Here is a 15,792-nt window from a genome sequence, read left to right as displayed (position 1 = left end):
TAACTTAAAGTTAACTAATGGAAAACAGTTAATATAAAAACAAACACAAAATAAGTAAATAAATCATATATACTTTACCTTACATTTATATTTGTATAAGAAAGTTCAAAGTTGTCTAAATGAAAATTCGAACGCCTTCAGTAATATCCTTTATATAAAACAAAAGTTTCATATCATATTGAATATAATTAGCGAAATTTCGATGAATATGGAGTGCCTTGATCACAAGGTATCTCAAATCTACCTGAATGTGCTTATATACTACATATACGTGTGACTATTTTTGGTAATTATTTTACCCTGTAGTCATATAAAAAGGTATAACAGTTATGCACAATGTTTTGTAACAGACTTCGATTTTGTATAATGTTGCTGGGGTTAAAAATTGTCTTAAATTCCCAAGAATTTTCTATTTAGCTTGTTGAAATTTTGACAATATTTGCACATAATATTATATTACAATATATTAAAAGCAAGCAACTTTTTTAAAGAGATAACTATCTATCATACACTTGTCTATAATTAAGTACATAAGTACATATATCTAATCGAAACTCTGTCTTCCCATATCTCCGCTTGCTAGAGCGTATCTGCTAGTCGATCACATTTGCTGATTTCCTTCGCAGTATTTAAAATGACGTTGACCACGAAATAAATATAAAATAGTTGACGTTGCTATGCCAGCAGGCAGCAGGCGGCACATTCATTCGATGCCATATTCATAAGAGACATTTATATTATACACATGTATTTTTGTTGAAATAATGTTTTCAATAGCAAAAATAAATTAAATAAATTGTCTGAGGTCGTTTGTAGCCAGGTGTGTTGCTCGATACGATCGTTGTTTGCGCTGTTCGATACGTAGCTATGCTATATTTTTAGATTCATCCACCTAGTCAGCATCTATTTTCGAGTGATTTAATTTTGAAATTTTTGCACATATGACACATGCGAACCGCTCTTAACCTATTCTGATTGATAAACAACGCGGATGACTATGCCGATGGGCTCTAAATATAGTTCATCTGTATACATGTATGCACGCATATTTAAATTTCCCTTTTGGCTTTAATTAATCTTTAATATCTTGTGATCTGTGGCGCGAACGGATTTATGCGTTGTTGAAATGCGTATGTATACGTTAGCGAGATTTTGATTATGAAATAAAAATAAATTATGTTAAGTAACACATAAGAGCAGGTAAGCAAATCGAGTGACTGATTGACTCGAGTCCAGAGTAAACTCATTTGTAATTTGATTGATATAATCTGATTTGTGCTAGACACATCAGTCTCTTTTACGTGACTGCATTTTATTTAATGACCACAAATATCGATTTTATGTGGGGCTGTTTTTCAAGTTGGTCACACTTGAGCTAACAAATTACTAGTTATAAAGTTGAAATTGCAATTTATTGTGAACAAGAGAATTACAATCAAAAACTAGCGGCAATTTCACATACTGCAAATGTCAAACCCCAAAGAGCGAAGATTTGATACCCTTATATCCAAAATAAAATCATATAAATGTGATTCTCTAGAAGGGCTGTAACATAAATTCAACATAGATCAACCATAGTTTCCATGGATCACTCCAATGTTATATGTACTTGGATCAATTGACTCCAACTCGAGTTTTAAAAAAACAACTGAACTTTCCCATATCAACACTATAATACCCGCGTCTGAAAGTGTATACGAAAATATAATAATCATAAACGGAAGGACCTCATGCTGCGTTATTTGCAGTTCTGTGGTGGTGGTAGTGGTGTTGTTGGTGGTGGTGGTGGTAGAGACGTCCTCGTCGTCTGTGCCCAACGGGTGGTGGGTGATAAGTTATAAATTTGTCACCCGGAACTGTATTCAATTATAGGCGCTTGTCAAAATTGATATTCGACTATTGCTCACACACAGTCACGCACTCTTATACCAGAGTTATAAGAGAGAAGGATACAATGATTTTTGCTCTCACACCACCTGCAGAGAATCTTATAAAACTGACATTGTGCCCTTGGCTTAACTGATTTGCTCTCTGAGAAGTCATAAATATAAAATAGTGACATAAAATTTTCCGAATGCAATTAAATGTCTTTTTTTTTTAACACCACCCAGCTGAGTAACAGCAGACCTTCACGCGGGTTTACCCGGTAGCAAAATCAACACCTTTTTTGGCAGTGGGTGCGTAATGCCGTTAGTCTGGCGGACGTCCTCCTTTCATTGCATTTGTCAAATTCATAGGCACGACACGTGTGCTGCGTGCGTTTTATTGTCGTATATATTAGTTTTATGACGTCAAACATTACTTGATTGGCATCTACACTTTCTGACAGTTGAGTTTTGAGAGTAGGAAAGCGAAAAAGAAACTTACAAAGCACAGGAAACGTTAACATGCACATTGATCGCTGTTAACGCTCTTCAACTAATCAAGGCTTCTCTCTGTTAAATGGCTGTTAAGTCAATTAGCAGCTCTCTCATAGCTCTATGTTATTACAAACTGTTCCCACCCAAAAACAATGTGCGCTTTGCGTGGGTGTGGGTGTGTATGGGTGTGTGTGCGTTGCAAATATTTATTTGACTGTTGACATTTTTAATAAAAATTTGATCTTTGAAATATATTTGCCTAACCACTGGCACTTTATGCATTTTTGTTGATTGAAGTATAAGTCATTTAAAATGAGTTGATTTAGTGCCGCGTGCACAAAGCTGAAACGTGGCCTGAACAAATATTTATACGCATTTCGCCTGTTTACTCCTGTTGCCCTTTTTTGTTGATGCAGTTGAATGACCTAAGCGGAACACACATAACACCCTAATATGAGCGGCACCACCAGCGGGAGCAGCAGCATCAGCGTCAAGCACCTGCCTGGCTTGATTTGGTCTGCTTGGGCAACAGTCTGATGCATATGCATTAATGCATATTATATGGCTCAAATTGTCGGGTCGGTTAATTAAGCATGTCATATTGCTGTCGCTTGCTTCACAACTAAATTTCTTTGTTGCCCCAGCGACCATAGCAACAACAACAACAGCAGAAACAACAACGACAACAGCTGAATATTAATATTAATTTTCCAACTTTGTACGTTTCAATCCGGCGCCATTATTGTGCTCTTTGCCACCTTCTTTGATTTGATGACAGTCAATAGAGCCAGTGAGCGGTGGAGTGCCAAGGAGCACGGCAAACCGTTGGCTATGCAACGGCAATGTTTGTGAGCCGTTCCCATTTTCCAGTCGCTTTGCGTTGTTTGTTTTGTAAAACAGGCACGCTCAGTCGAGCTGCAACAGCTCCCCGTATTGCTCTTCGTCGCCAGGTAAATGCCACTTAACATTTTTTTCCTTACGTTTCTTTTCTACCCCATGATTTTTCGGGCTTTGTATTTCCATTTATTTGCATCACAAATTGTACTACCTCTCGCTCTCTCCACTCCAGCTGCAAATAATCATCTTCTTCTTTTATTTATTGCCAATTGCCAGTGTCTGGTGGTCGCAGGTTTGTGGGTCTCGGACTGCCAGCATCACCTCGTTCTCCTGTAAACATCGTCTTACAATTCAATTATTTTTCATTTTCCTGTTTTTGTCTTCTTCAATCGTTCACGGCGCTGTCTGTCTGGTTCAGGCAACGGCGGCAGCAGCAGTAACAGCAGCAACAACAACAGAATTAACCTGCATGCAGCACCCGCCCCCGTTGACAGCATTGCATAAAGCACACGAAAACACATACGCAGATGCGAGAGCGAACGAAAGAGAACGTGCAGCCGATACATTCATTGTTGTTGTTGCTGCTCTTGTTTGTTAGTATGTTGCAATGGGTTCTCTCTCGTGCTCTCTCTCTCACTCGTCTATTTGCGCTCTACGCGCATCTAAAACTGTTCCCGAAAGTTGTGAATGGCTGGGAACAGTTTTAGCAGATAAAACATTTATAAATATTAAACACAAATAAATGACCAAATAATTTCCGAGCTTTTTCTATTATTCGTAATCATCTCGTTTCTCATTTTGTTTTGCTAAGCTTTTCGCCATTTTCGCTTCCTGGTTATTTTGAAGCTGTCTGCACGTTGATAACAGTGTCGTCACTGTTGTTGTTGCTGTCTTTATTACAACATCAACAACATTACGACATTTGCTGTGTCTTAGAGCTTGCATTTATGTTGATGTGTGCGTTTGTATCTGTGTGTGTGGAGAGGCTCTGAAAGATTCACTTTTACGCGTTCTGCTTCATGTGCTATTACCCAATCAACATTTCCCCCGACGACATGATTAATACTTCGTTTATTTACATAAATTTGTATACGTATTTGAAGGACCTGTAGATGTGTATTAAGAATCTGTTTTTTTTTTTTTTTTTTTTTTTTTTACAAAATCTAATCTTATAGACCCAATTGTAAATATTCATAAGTAAAAATTTCTATGATTGGGAATTATAATGAGCTGATTCACGATAGATGACTTTAAATTTCTTCAGAACTCATTCTGTAGGCAACAATATTATAATTAACAACTAACTAAGTCTTATCGCTGTGCTCTTCACGTTGCTCACTGGGTGACGTTTTTCCAGTTAACTTTTGCTTGCTCTCTGATTTGTATGTATGTGTGTTTATTTTTATGCTGTCGCAGAGTTGGAGTTCTTATGCGCTTCATTTTGTTTTTGTACACGATGTTGTCGTTTGTATTGGTGTTGGTGTGTGTCTGGTCTACGTGCAGACATAACATGCAATATATACATACATACATACGTCAATAATCCCTCACTGAAAACCGGCTGCAGATAACAACAACAACAACAACTGGGAACGGCGCTTTCCTCTCTCACATAATGCTCGCATACCCAGGAGGAAACTAGGCGATGAAATGCACAGCCCTGAGGCAATTATCAAATGAATGACAATGTAGATAGAAATATAGTAATAGAGATAAGATTCTCATTCTTTAATTCATTCGTACGGCAAAGCATAAGAGGGTCAGTTAAAGCTCTTAATCACAAAAATCATGATGATTTTTTTATTCCTAATATAAACATATATATAACGAGAATTTTATATATAAGATAAATATATATAAATTTAAATAATATATAAATTAAAACAATATATATATTTATAAATTATATATAAATAAATTCAAAACATTCTTGAAATTATGAAAACTGTAGCAAAGATTGGCATTAAAGTAATCACAAATACATATGCACACAGCATTCAAAAACGACCACCGCGGTATACAGAAAAGGTACATATACTCAGAGGTAGTTTTCCCACTGGGTCTTGTTTGCGTGTGCTACTGCAGCAACAAAAACCATCGTCGGAGAGCAGAGTTTAGTATAACTCCGCACGGCCAGCAATTCACAACGCTGTCGCGGCCGCCGCTTGTTCTGGTTTTCGTCTTTTAAGTTGTCGTTTTTTGTGTATGCATAAGAAGTGCATGTGTATTCGTTTTTGTGCATTGTTGCAAACCAGAGGCATTTGTAATTGTTCGTTTTTGTCGAAATTGGTTAATGTTTTTACTGCAAGCACTGCAAATAACACCAATAAAACGCGCGTAAAGTGTGCTCCATTTTATGGCCTTTAGTGTCAGCAGTCAGAAGTTGTTTTTCTTGCATGAAAACTGATTAAATATAATCCGTTCACGTGGCCAGCCAAGCACATGTTTTAAACGCTGTCAAAAAAAGCCAATTTTCAACTAAAAGAAATTCAATTTGTATGTTTTATGTGGAGCTAAAAGAAGAAAATAAAACGATTCAAAGAGTCGACTGTGTTGTGTATGTGTGTGCTGTGCACGAGCAAGCGAGAGGGAGAGAGAGAGAGCGCAGCGCGTCTTTTACGCTAACAGAGAGAAGGAAAGAGGGAGAGCCAGCCAGCCCAGTCGCCGCCACGCAAGTTATTCACCCCAACAACAACAACAACAACGGCTACGCACACTTTGCCAGTTGGTTCTCACGTATGCGTGCCGTGATTTAGGTGTGTGCGTGTGAATGTGATTTGAAAATAAAGAAAAATAAAAATAAGAGGCCCAAAAAGCATTCAAAATAATAATATTGAAAACGAATCAACAACAATTGATACAACAATAAGAGAGAACAGAGAGAAAGAGAGAGAGAGAGAGAGGAGAGACTGTGAGCGCGAGAGTCGAAAGCAAGACTGAGATTGACACTAAGACTATGCCTGCCATCCGGCTAATCACAGAGGGCACAAAACAAAATTGACGCTAAAAAAGCAGGCAAGGCACAAAGAACGTGAACTTGGCTTGCAGCCAAACAACAAAGAATACAAAGTCAAAAGAAACTGAATAATAAAAAGAAGCCCAAACTGTGATCTCTCCAAAGATCACAGACAGAATACAAGATGATGATGATGGACACACTGGATGCCCAGCCCATGGATGTGGCGCCCGCCGTGGCCGTGGCAGCAACAACAGTTAGCAGCACGCTGGACTTTACGGCGACCATGGTGAATATGGCCGCTACGGCGGAAAGCAATAACAACAATCATATCGAGATGGCCGACTACAAGGAGCACCGCAAGAACAAGAAGAAGAAGCGCGAAAAGCGTGAAAAGGACAAGGAGCACCGACACAAGCATCGCGAGCACCGGGAGCATCGCCGGCATCGGGAGCGGGACAGAGATCGCGAATCCTCGCATCACCAGCCGCATTCTCATCACAACAATAGCCAGCACTCGACATCCGCCTCCTCATCGCCCTCGTCCGCCTCGACAACGCCATCGGCTACCATCGAATATGTTGGCGGCTCTGCCTCAGCGTCGCCCTCCTATTTGGGGACCGGCAGCGGCAGCGGTGGTGGCGTCGGCGGCGGCATCAGTGCAGCAGCTGTCGGAGTTGCCGCTGCTGCTACCACATACCCGCACAATTTAAAAATACGTTTCCTGCTCTCCGGGGTAAGAAGCCACACCTAAATTCTAACCAATCCGTGTCTAGTTTATCCCACAAATTGGCGCCCTTGTCGCCAGCATGTTGCAAGTTGCAACTTGCAACTGCCACTGCAATGGTTCCCTCTTAAGTGCTGATTCTATTTTGAGAACTTGTTCGCCTTATCCAAGATGTGTCATCCAAGGCTGGCAATTGTTGTTTGGACTCGTTAAAGCAAACGATTTGATTAGATAACTTTTACCTTTATTGCTAACTTCCTTCAGACGAACCTTTTTTCAAACAGAATGCGAAACTTTCAGGAAATCGTCATATTAATTTCGTTCATTGATTAAATCAGCTATCGTAACCTATTCACCACATTCGTTACTAGAGAGGAGTCCCAAAACTAACTAAAAACTACCCCCATTAAAACTCTATAAATATTTAATTTAAAAAAAATTGATATATCAAAAAACTAAACATAAAGTAAAAGCAATGAAGTCATAGAAAAGGATCCCGAGAAAGATGTAAAAAAAAACAGTTTCAAAAAGCTTCCTGACATATTTCTTGGTAATATTTAAATCAGCAAAACCTTTATAGATATTTTATCCATTGTCTGATCCAGCTTTTAACGCAATTTGGTTTATAAATTTTACATAAAACTAAAAATAGACCGAAAGCAACAAAAAAAAAGTCTTAAGTCATAAAATGATTTGCATTCAAAGTGAAAAGATCTTAAGAAATATGCCAGGGAAAACTCCATTAATATTTAAATCAGCATTTTGTTTCAACTAAATTTGTATTTGGAATGCATTTAGACCCCTTTGAAAAGTGATCCTCTGTGAAAGGGGGCGATTTGGAGTTCTTGGAAAGGACAATTTGCATAAGTTATGCGGGTCATTTGTGCCAGTTTAAAGTTTGTACAATTCAATGACAAACACTTTGGCACTTCATCAATAATTGAAGACGCAGTTATTTCGAGTCGTGCAGCTGCAACCTGAGAGCGGTCGCACCTGCCACCTGGCCAAGTGGCACATAGCAGCAGAGGAGGAAAAAGAAGGCAGTGCAGGCGGCGCACTTGCAATTATAATGAGGAATGCCTCCAATTGGCCTGAGCTGCAACTAGTGCAGGCTGCCCCGATTATTGATTAGTTTTGTGTGGCATGTGGCATGTGGCATTACGTGCTGCACTAACAGGAGTCGGGGCAACAGCCCGAAGCTAGCGGCACAGACAGCTGTTCGCCTTATCCCTTTTCGTTTGGCGCGCTCAAGGATAATGCCTGGCTGTATCCTGTGTCTCTGCAGGCTCTCAGCCTAGTTTACGACAGCTGCCTTCTGGGCTCTCTATGTATGTATATATGTGTATCTGTGTGTGTGTGTGTGTGTTGTGTATTTTACTACCCCGACGTTTCTGTTTTTGTTGCGGCTGTTGCTTCCTGGCAGCTGATTGATCCTGGCTTCGATCTTATTACAGCTGCCAGTTATGTCTGCCGTTTTCTTCTTTTACTTCTTTTTACACTTCTACTTCTTTCGCCCTGTTTACAGCCGTCTCAGGTATGCGGGAAATTTGTCTTCAGTGCTCTTCCTTGTGTTCTGCTCTGCATTGATATTTCAATTCGCAAGCAGGACTTTTTGCTATACACATGATTGGGATATTTATATTCGAAAATTTAAAAAATATATTTATGTAGAGAAGCAGAGAGAGAGAGAGAGAGAGGGGGAGAGAGAACGATACTAATATTTTAAAATTCTTGTAAGAATCGTAAAAATGCTTAAATCAATTCTTTTAACCATTTATAGCTTTTCAATGTTTTCTTCAATTGACTTTAGATGAAATGATATAACTACGCTTTGGTATAAACCAACAAATTTTCAACATATATCTTATATCTTATTACTATTAGTTTATCACAATTTGTATAATCTGATAAATAATCATTAATAGCATACTTTCTATTAAATGAAGTTGAACTTCAGATTGCCAAGATCAAATATTATAATGAATTGAAAGCTAATGCTGTTATTGGCAAAAGTAGAGTATTGAAATACTTTGCTATGGCTTAGTTTTTAAGCTCTTCCATTCAGTCTCTACCTGGCAAAGCCAAACTCAATGTCCTGTCTAACTCACAGGAGCCGTTCCTTCGGTCGTGCATTGTTCCAATCGCGTTTGTTTGTTTGCCTTTGGCATTCCTTTTCTGTTATCCATTTATTTCAATTTGGATAATTCAGGAAATTTCGCGATGTGCTCGGTTTGCGAAATGTGCAGCAGGACAACCCTTTTCTGTGGCCCGATCGGAGAGTGTGAGAATGTGTGCGAGAGAGCGAACCCTCTCGGAAAGCTACTCAGACATACGCCAATATAATATTTATAGTTGGTATTTGGTTTCCGGCTGTCGCTTTTATTGAATTCGCAAAGGCTTGCTAGGGTCTACGAATAAAAAAAGTTGTACAGCAATTGAATTATGTACGGAAGTACAGTGAGACCCATTCGCAAATGCAAATGCAAAGCACGCAATCCAGAAAGGGGTTGATGGGATATTAGCTTCTGCAGCAGCAGCAGCAGCAACAGGATAATCACTTTCAGTAATGGCGGACATTTTTGGCCAACAGCTGCTCCGTACTGAATTCATAGAACCGATTTTTTACAGCCTCTGCGTCTTGTTTGTATTTTGTCTTTGCGTTTTCTTGACCCAAATCTAATGAGGCGTGAATGTGTTTAGTAGAAATTCGACACTTTTTATTACATTCAGCAACAGGCAGGCTAGATTGACTGGCAGCTGGACAGGTAGGTAGGTGGCAGGGCGTTAAATGATTTGTGACTTCTGATTGGAGTTGTTCCTATTACGACCAGGTGGCAACGCTGTGCATAGTTTCTGTCTACGTGACTACAATACCATTACAATAACAACATCAATGACAGCTACTGAACCCCCACCACCCAAATAAACAACAACGCGCTCACGCATTTAAAACGAGAGAGCGGGAGAGTGAGAGAGTGGGAACAAATAAAAGGGAACAGTTTGTTTTGGAAAAGAGCACGATACCATGAGAGAATGGGAACGGCTGTTCCCAACGTCTGTTGTGTTGCTCTTTATTGTTTCATGCATTAGCTGCACAAGCAACATTGGCTGCTCGTTCTAAACACTCACACATACACACTCACACAGATGTGTATCGCTGCATCTGGCAGCATATGGGGAAACCACAAAATAACAAAAAAAAAAACTCGTCCATTGTTGCAGCACTTCTTGCCCTCGCCGAGTTTTGACAGCGGCTGCTGCATTTTTCTGACTCTGAGTCACATTATTACATGTTGCTGCTGCTTTTACCATTGACAGCGACGTCGACGCAGCCGATAAGCTTTGAGTTGCATTACATACATACATACATATGTATATGTGCGTGCGTGTAAATGTGTCTGTTGACTGGCAGCTTTTATAATCTATATGGAACACATGTGGCGCCGCCGTAACCCCTGCCCAGTAAAAAGCAACTGTGCTTTGCTTCGATTGTTGTTGCTGTCTGTTAACAGCCGGCTGTTACTGTCCAATGTTAATGTTAATCTTGTGTTTTGATTCTGTTTGTTTTTCTTACGCTTTATGTCTGTAAACATGTGTGTTTACATGCCGCAATTTGCGGCCGGAAGTGTCGACACGATTTTTAATGGCTGTAGCATATGAAAGAAAAGGAGAAAAAACTAAGAGCTGCTATCGCCAGATTTCATCTGATGAACGCGAATTCTGGAAATCAACTCGAGCATTTGCTAAGCCAAATCTTATGTAGTTCCTTAACCCTAACCCTTGACCCCTGACATTTTCTATAGAAATATATATTCCCATTTAAACTAAACTACTAATTTGTAATTTCCATACTTAATCGATTGCAGCAACGCACTGAATTGAGTCCACCCACGCATCAAACATCCGCCACTGCTGAGGTGAATGCCACGTTAGCCACTACAGTACCAAGCGCAGCGATAGCACCCAGTGGCACGACGATAGCAACCTCAGCGAGCACTTCAATCGCCCCCACCATCTCGACCAGCAGTGCAAGCAGCGTGGTTGGCGGTGCGGCCATTGGTGGCTATGCGAAATCAGAGGCAAGCAAAACAATTAGCAGTAGCAGCAGCAGCACCGGCAGCAGCAACAGCAAACATGGCAACAGCAGCAGCAGCAACAAGGACAACAACAATGTTGTCACAAGTGGAGCAGCTGGCACCAGCAGCAGCAATAGCAGCGGTGCACCCAGCTTGTATGTTTCGGTGCCGTTGTCCACGGCCAATGTACCTGGCATCAATCTGCCCAACAGCAGCAGCAGCAGCAGCAGTGGTGAGTTCAGCAATATGCCTAAATTACAATAAATAGCACGAATTTATTATTTCCTTCAATCTCACACAGAAACGCACCCAGCTCAGGCGACACAGTCACCGCTGACCGTCGGCAGCGCATTTGTAACGGGCACCGCGACAGCTGCAACTGCGGCAGGCAGTGCGACCAGCTCCGGCTCTGTTATACAACATCAGAGCGGAAAGTCCTCGCCAGCGTTGGGCGGGCTGGTGAGCAGCAGCGCCAGCTCGGTCAACCTGACGGCCACCACGACGGAGAGCGGAAACTTGAAGATCAGCTTTGAGAAGCAGACGACTCGTGTGCAGCAGCTGCAGGAACAGGAGGCGGCACCGGCGCGACGCAGCAGGTAATTATGGAAACAAACTCACCACAGCAAATTCACCATGGCTCATAGTTACAACAGGCCAACAAACAAATTGTTTCGATTAGTTTCAGTTGTGTTCTGTTGTTTTGTTGCGTTGCTTTTTATTACGTTTTCAGTTTGTGCTCAGCGAAAGCCAATCACGTGCTGCAATTCCATTTATATATCTTTATATATCCACACTTACACACACATTCGCACTCATTTCGCCAATATTAACTCACATACTGCGCTCTCTAAAGAAAATATGTTACTCTCTTTCTCTCTCCCAATTCTATTGCTCTCGCCTGACATTTTGCTTTATCCACCACATTGCAATATAACAAACCCACCACAAATTAACAACTAACCACAACAACACGTAGATCGCGCTCTGGTGAGAATGGTAATCATCACCACCATCACCCAGCTCACCAAACCCACCACAATCACCACCAAACAACGCAACCACAGCAATCACAATCGTCGCAGCATCAGCAACAGCAGCAACAATCGCTGCTTGCCAGCGCATCCTCCTCCACGTCCAATTCATCGCTGACCACGCCCACCAAACCGCAGTCACGATCAGGCAAGAAGCGCGCTGCTGCGCTCAACAAAAGTGAAGCAACAGCTGCAGCCACAGCAGCAGCAGCAACATCAGCATCTGCAGCAGCAACATCAACAACAACATTGGCGACAACCTCGAGTGCATCAGCAACTGGCCTAAGCACAGTCGATAAGCTGAGCCGCAATAGCAGCGGCAGTCGCCACAGTTCGCCCCACTATCGTGCCACACCCACACCACCACCACAAGCTCTGGCGCAGGCAAACTCATCTCCGGTGGTCATGTTGCAGGCGCTATCCTCCTCCTCCATTGACTCGCCGCCGGCAACAACTCGCAATACGCGTAACCAAAATAACAGCAGCAGCAACAACAACAACAACAACAATAGCCAAAGTCATGCTGCTGCCACAGATCATGCCGGCAGCTCAGCATCCTCCTCGTGCTCCTCCACATCCTCAATGTCCTCAGCCAGCAGCAATGCTGTTATTAGTCTCTTAGACTCGCCCGTCAACATGTCCACACACGCCCAGCAACCTGTTGCTAGTTACAACAGTAGAGCTGCCAACAGCAATGGCAACAGCAACGGCAACAATGTTGCTGGCAGCAGTGCTGCCAAGCCGTTGAATAAAAAAATGTTGCGGGCGCAGCAATCGCAGCTGTATCAGCAACAGCAACAGCAGCAGCAACATGTTAGTTTAAGCAATGCACCACCCGCTAACGTCTCCTCACCCACTAATCTTAGTTCAGCTAGTAATCAATTTAGTCAATTGCAACAGCAACAGCAACAGCAGCAACAGCAACAACAACAACAGCTTAAGCAACACCAAGATTTAGAAATTTTGCAATTTATTAATACAAATACCAATGCTTCTTCCATGACGACAACAACAACCACATCATCATCATCGTCATCGTCAACCACAACAACAACAACAACACCAACCACAAACAACAATAAATCAACATCAAAATGCTATAGGACACCCGATCTCAACACGGCCAGCAGCTCAAACAGCATCTCAGCAGCAACCACCTCCAGCAGCAGCAGCAACAACAACGCCATCGGCAGCAGCAGCAACAGTCTGTTAGGCGTCAACAGCAGCATGAACAACACGAGCAGCAGCAGTGGCGGCCTCAAGTTCAGCTACGAGGCACAAACAATCAGCAACCAGCTGGATGTGCCCATGCTGCCGGCCAGCGCCATCAAGGACTCGCCGCCTAGTTCGCCCGGCTCGGAAATTGGCGCCGCTTTACACACGGCGATAGCAGCGCCAACCACGGCCAGCAGCAATGTGCGTAAGCGTGGCCGCAAGGCCAAGGACGCGACATTGGCAGCGGCTGCTGCTTCGGCAGCCGCAGCAGCAACAGCGACTGCCACTCAACCGGATCTCAAGGATGTGCGCATCCTGCAAAATGGCATCGGAGCTGCCACCGTGCCAGCCAGCACGCCCACGCCCCCTGCCACGCCTGCCACGAGTGCGACAAGCGTCAGTGGCAGCAGCACCACTTCCAGCTCTGGCAACACCATCATAACGCACACAGCCACCCATATGCTGGGCAATCATGTTAATCCCAACAGCAGCGTGGCCCAGAAGCTGTCCGAGCAACTGCACATGGAGGTGCAGGATCATGCCATCTACACGTCCGACCCCATAACATCGCAATTTGTTGGTGTGCCGTTTCCCGGCAAGCAGGTAAATACCACAATTCAATTATTTAAAGTCGTCCCACTAATCGCTTTTCCTTTACTTTCGCAGCGCAATGCCAACGCGGCGGCTGCTGCTGCGGGCAGTGCAACGCCAGCGCCGAATCCGCTGCAATCCATGTTTGGCGGCGGCGGCATCAATGGCAACATGCCTATACCGCAGAGCTTGGAACAGCTGCTGGAACGCCAGTGGGAGCAAGGCTCCCAGTTTCTGATGGAGCAGGCGCAGCATTTTGACAGTGAGTATGGCTAATCCCCAAAAGAGAAACACACGCATACCACGAGCGAATCGAGTTAAACTTTTACTTTTCTCTAAAATACAGTTGCTTCGCTGCTGAACTGCCTCCATCAGCTGCAGAGCGAGAATTTGCGCCTCGAAGAGCATGTGACCAGCCTGATAGCTCGACGGGATCACCTGCTGGCCGTCAATGCCCGCCTCCAGATACCGCTCAACAATGCAATCAACAATGCCAAAGCCGAGACGCATGGTAAGTAGTGGCATCCACTCAATAGCACTTGGTGTCGGCACCCGCAACACACATACACACACCCACTCACACACACACACATAACTACAAATACATGGTTAATGGAGGCGCCTACAAAATAAAATCAAGTTTTTGTAATTGTACATACATATGTATATTGAACATGAAAAGAAAGTAAATATAACAGTCTATGTTATGCCTGGCGTTGCCAGACCTCATACTAATGCTACAAATGACATTTCGCATATATTCTCGCATTAATTAAATTAATTTAAGTTTAACTGGGTACAAGCGATCACTGTACATAACATAATATAACATAATATATATAAGCAAAAACAATACATTTTATCCAGCTAAAATTGAAAACAAATCGAAACGTTTTTAAAAGAATGAATACTTGTACAAATTATAAACATACATATATACACTTTCAATCAATTTTCTACATACGTACTTAAAACCAATTTTAAGCTTAGATAAGGTTTAACTTACATTTCCTACACATGTAACAAACCGAGCTATTTTACTTTACTCAAAATATGATTAAAATTAAGTTACTTTTATGCACATACGAACGCAAGATTTTTCCTTATTTTATTTATTTTAAAAATGAATAAAATGTGTTTTTTTAAACCAAACAAAAAATCTATCAACAAATTATGTTTATTTGACTTGTGTTTAATCAAATCTTCATTTTCTCACCAACTGTAAAAGCCTAACAATGGCATGGGCGCAACTAACAGCTGCAGTCTCAGTTAAGTGACAGCGCGTTATCATTTGAATCTAATCTCAACTCTATGCTAACAGAACAAGTTGCTGTAATCAATCATGTTAAATGGTGAAGTTTATTGGGCATTCTGTACAGACTTTTTTTTTGGTGCATGCAACTGAGCTACACACACAATCAATCACACAAATAGTATTTCACAGCTTAACATGTGTGTAAAAAGAGAAAACTTGTACAACTTTTGCCGTTTTCACGTCAGCCTCCAACAACAGCAGCAGCAACAGCAATAACAGCAGCAGCAGCAGTGCTCTCAATGCTACCACAACAATTGCAGCAGCCGTGTCGCTGGCCACAACCGCTATAAATACAACAATACCAACAATGGCTAACAGTCGGGCTAGCAGCGCTAGCAGCATCCTGGACTTTCGTGGCAACAGTAGCACCAGCAACAGCAACAACAACAGCAGCAGCAACAACAACAATATAAACAACAATCCCATAGCGTCTAACTCCAATGCAACCACATCAGCGACACCAACTGCTACCAACCTAGCCATGGGCAATACAACTAGCTTGGGCTTGAGGTGAGTTATAAAATGACTACAAATGCAACTAAGTCACTGTTAAATCTTTGCATTAGACACGTTACAACGTCTCATGGATCATATAATAGTAGTGCGAGCAACAGCAACAACAGTAGCAATAACAGCGCCAGCAACAGCATGCACACAACACATCAACAACAACAGCAGCAGCAG

General features: G+C 42.1%; 1 protein-coding gene across 1 annotated transcript in view; it reads left to right on the top strand.

Moving 5' to 3' along the window:
- The window catches only part of LOC6573375 (protein AF-10), a 29,204-nt gene extending 13,582 nt beyond the window's left edge, over positions 1–15,622 (top strand). The window contains exons 7-12 of the mRNA XM_032733589.2: positions 10,747–11,188; positions 11,258–11,552; positions 13,091–13,805; positions 13,869–14,055; positions 14,140–14,304; positions 15,294–15,622. Coding sequence (XP_032589480.2) covers positions 10,747–11,188; positions 11,258–11,552; positions 13,091–13,805; positions 13,869–14,055; positions 14,140–14,304; positions 15,294–15,622 — 2,133 coding nt within the window. The remainder of the gene's footprint in view (positions 1–10,746; positions 11,189–11,257; positions 11,553–13,090; positions 13,806–13,868; positions 14,056–14,139; positions 14,305–15,293) is intronic.
- The last annotated feature ends 170 nt before the right edge of the window (positions 15,623–15,792 follow it).

This window comes from Drosophila mojavensis, unplaced genomic scaffold (genome assembly GCF_018153725.1).
Source record: "Drosophila mojavensis isolate 15081-1352.22 unplaced genomic scaffold, ASM1815372v1 contig_16, whole genome shotgun sequence".
Classification (NCBI taxonomy): domain Eukaryota; kingdom Metazoa; phylum Arthropoda; class Insecta; order Diptera; family Drosophilidae; genus Drosophila; species Drosophila mojavensis.
Note: the sequence above shows the minus strand (reverse complement) of the source record. Positions and strands in the feature narration are given on the sequence as shown.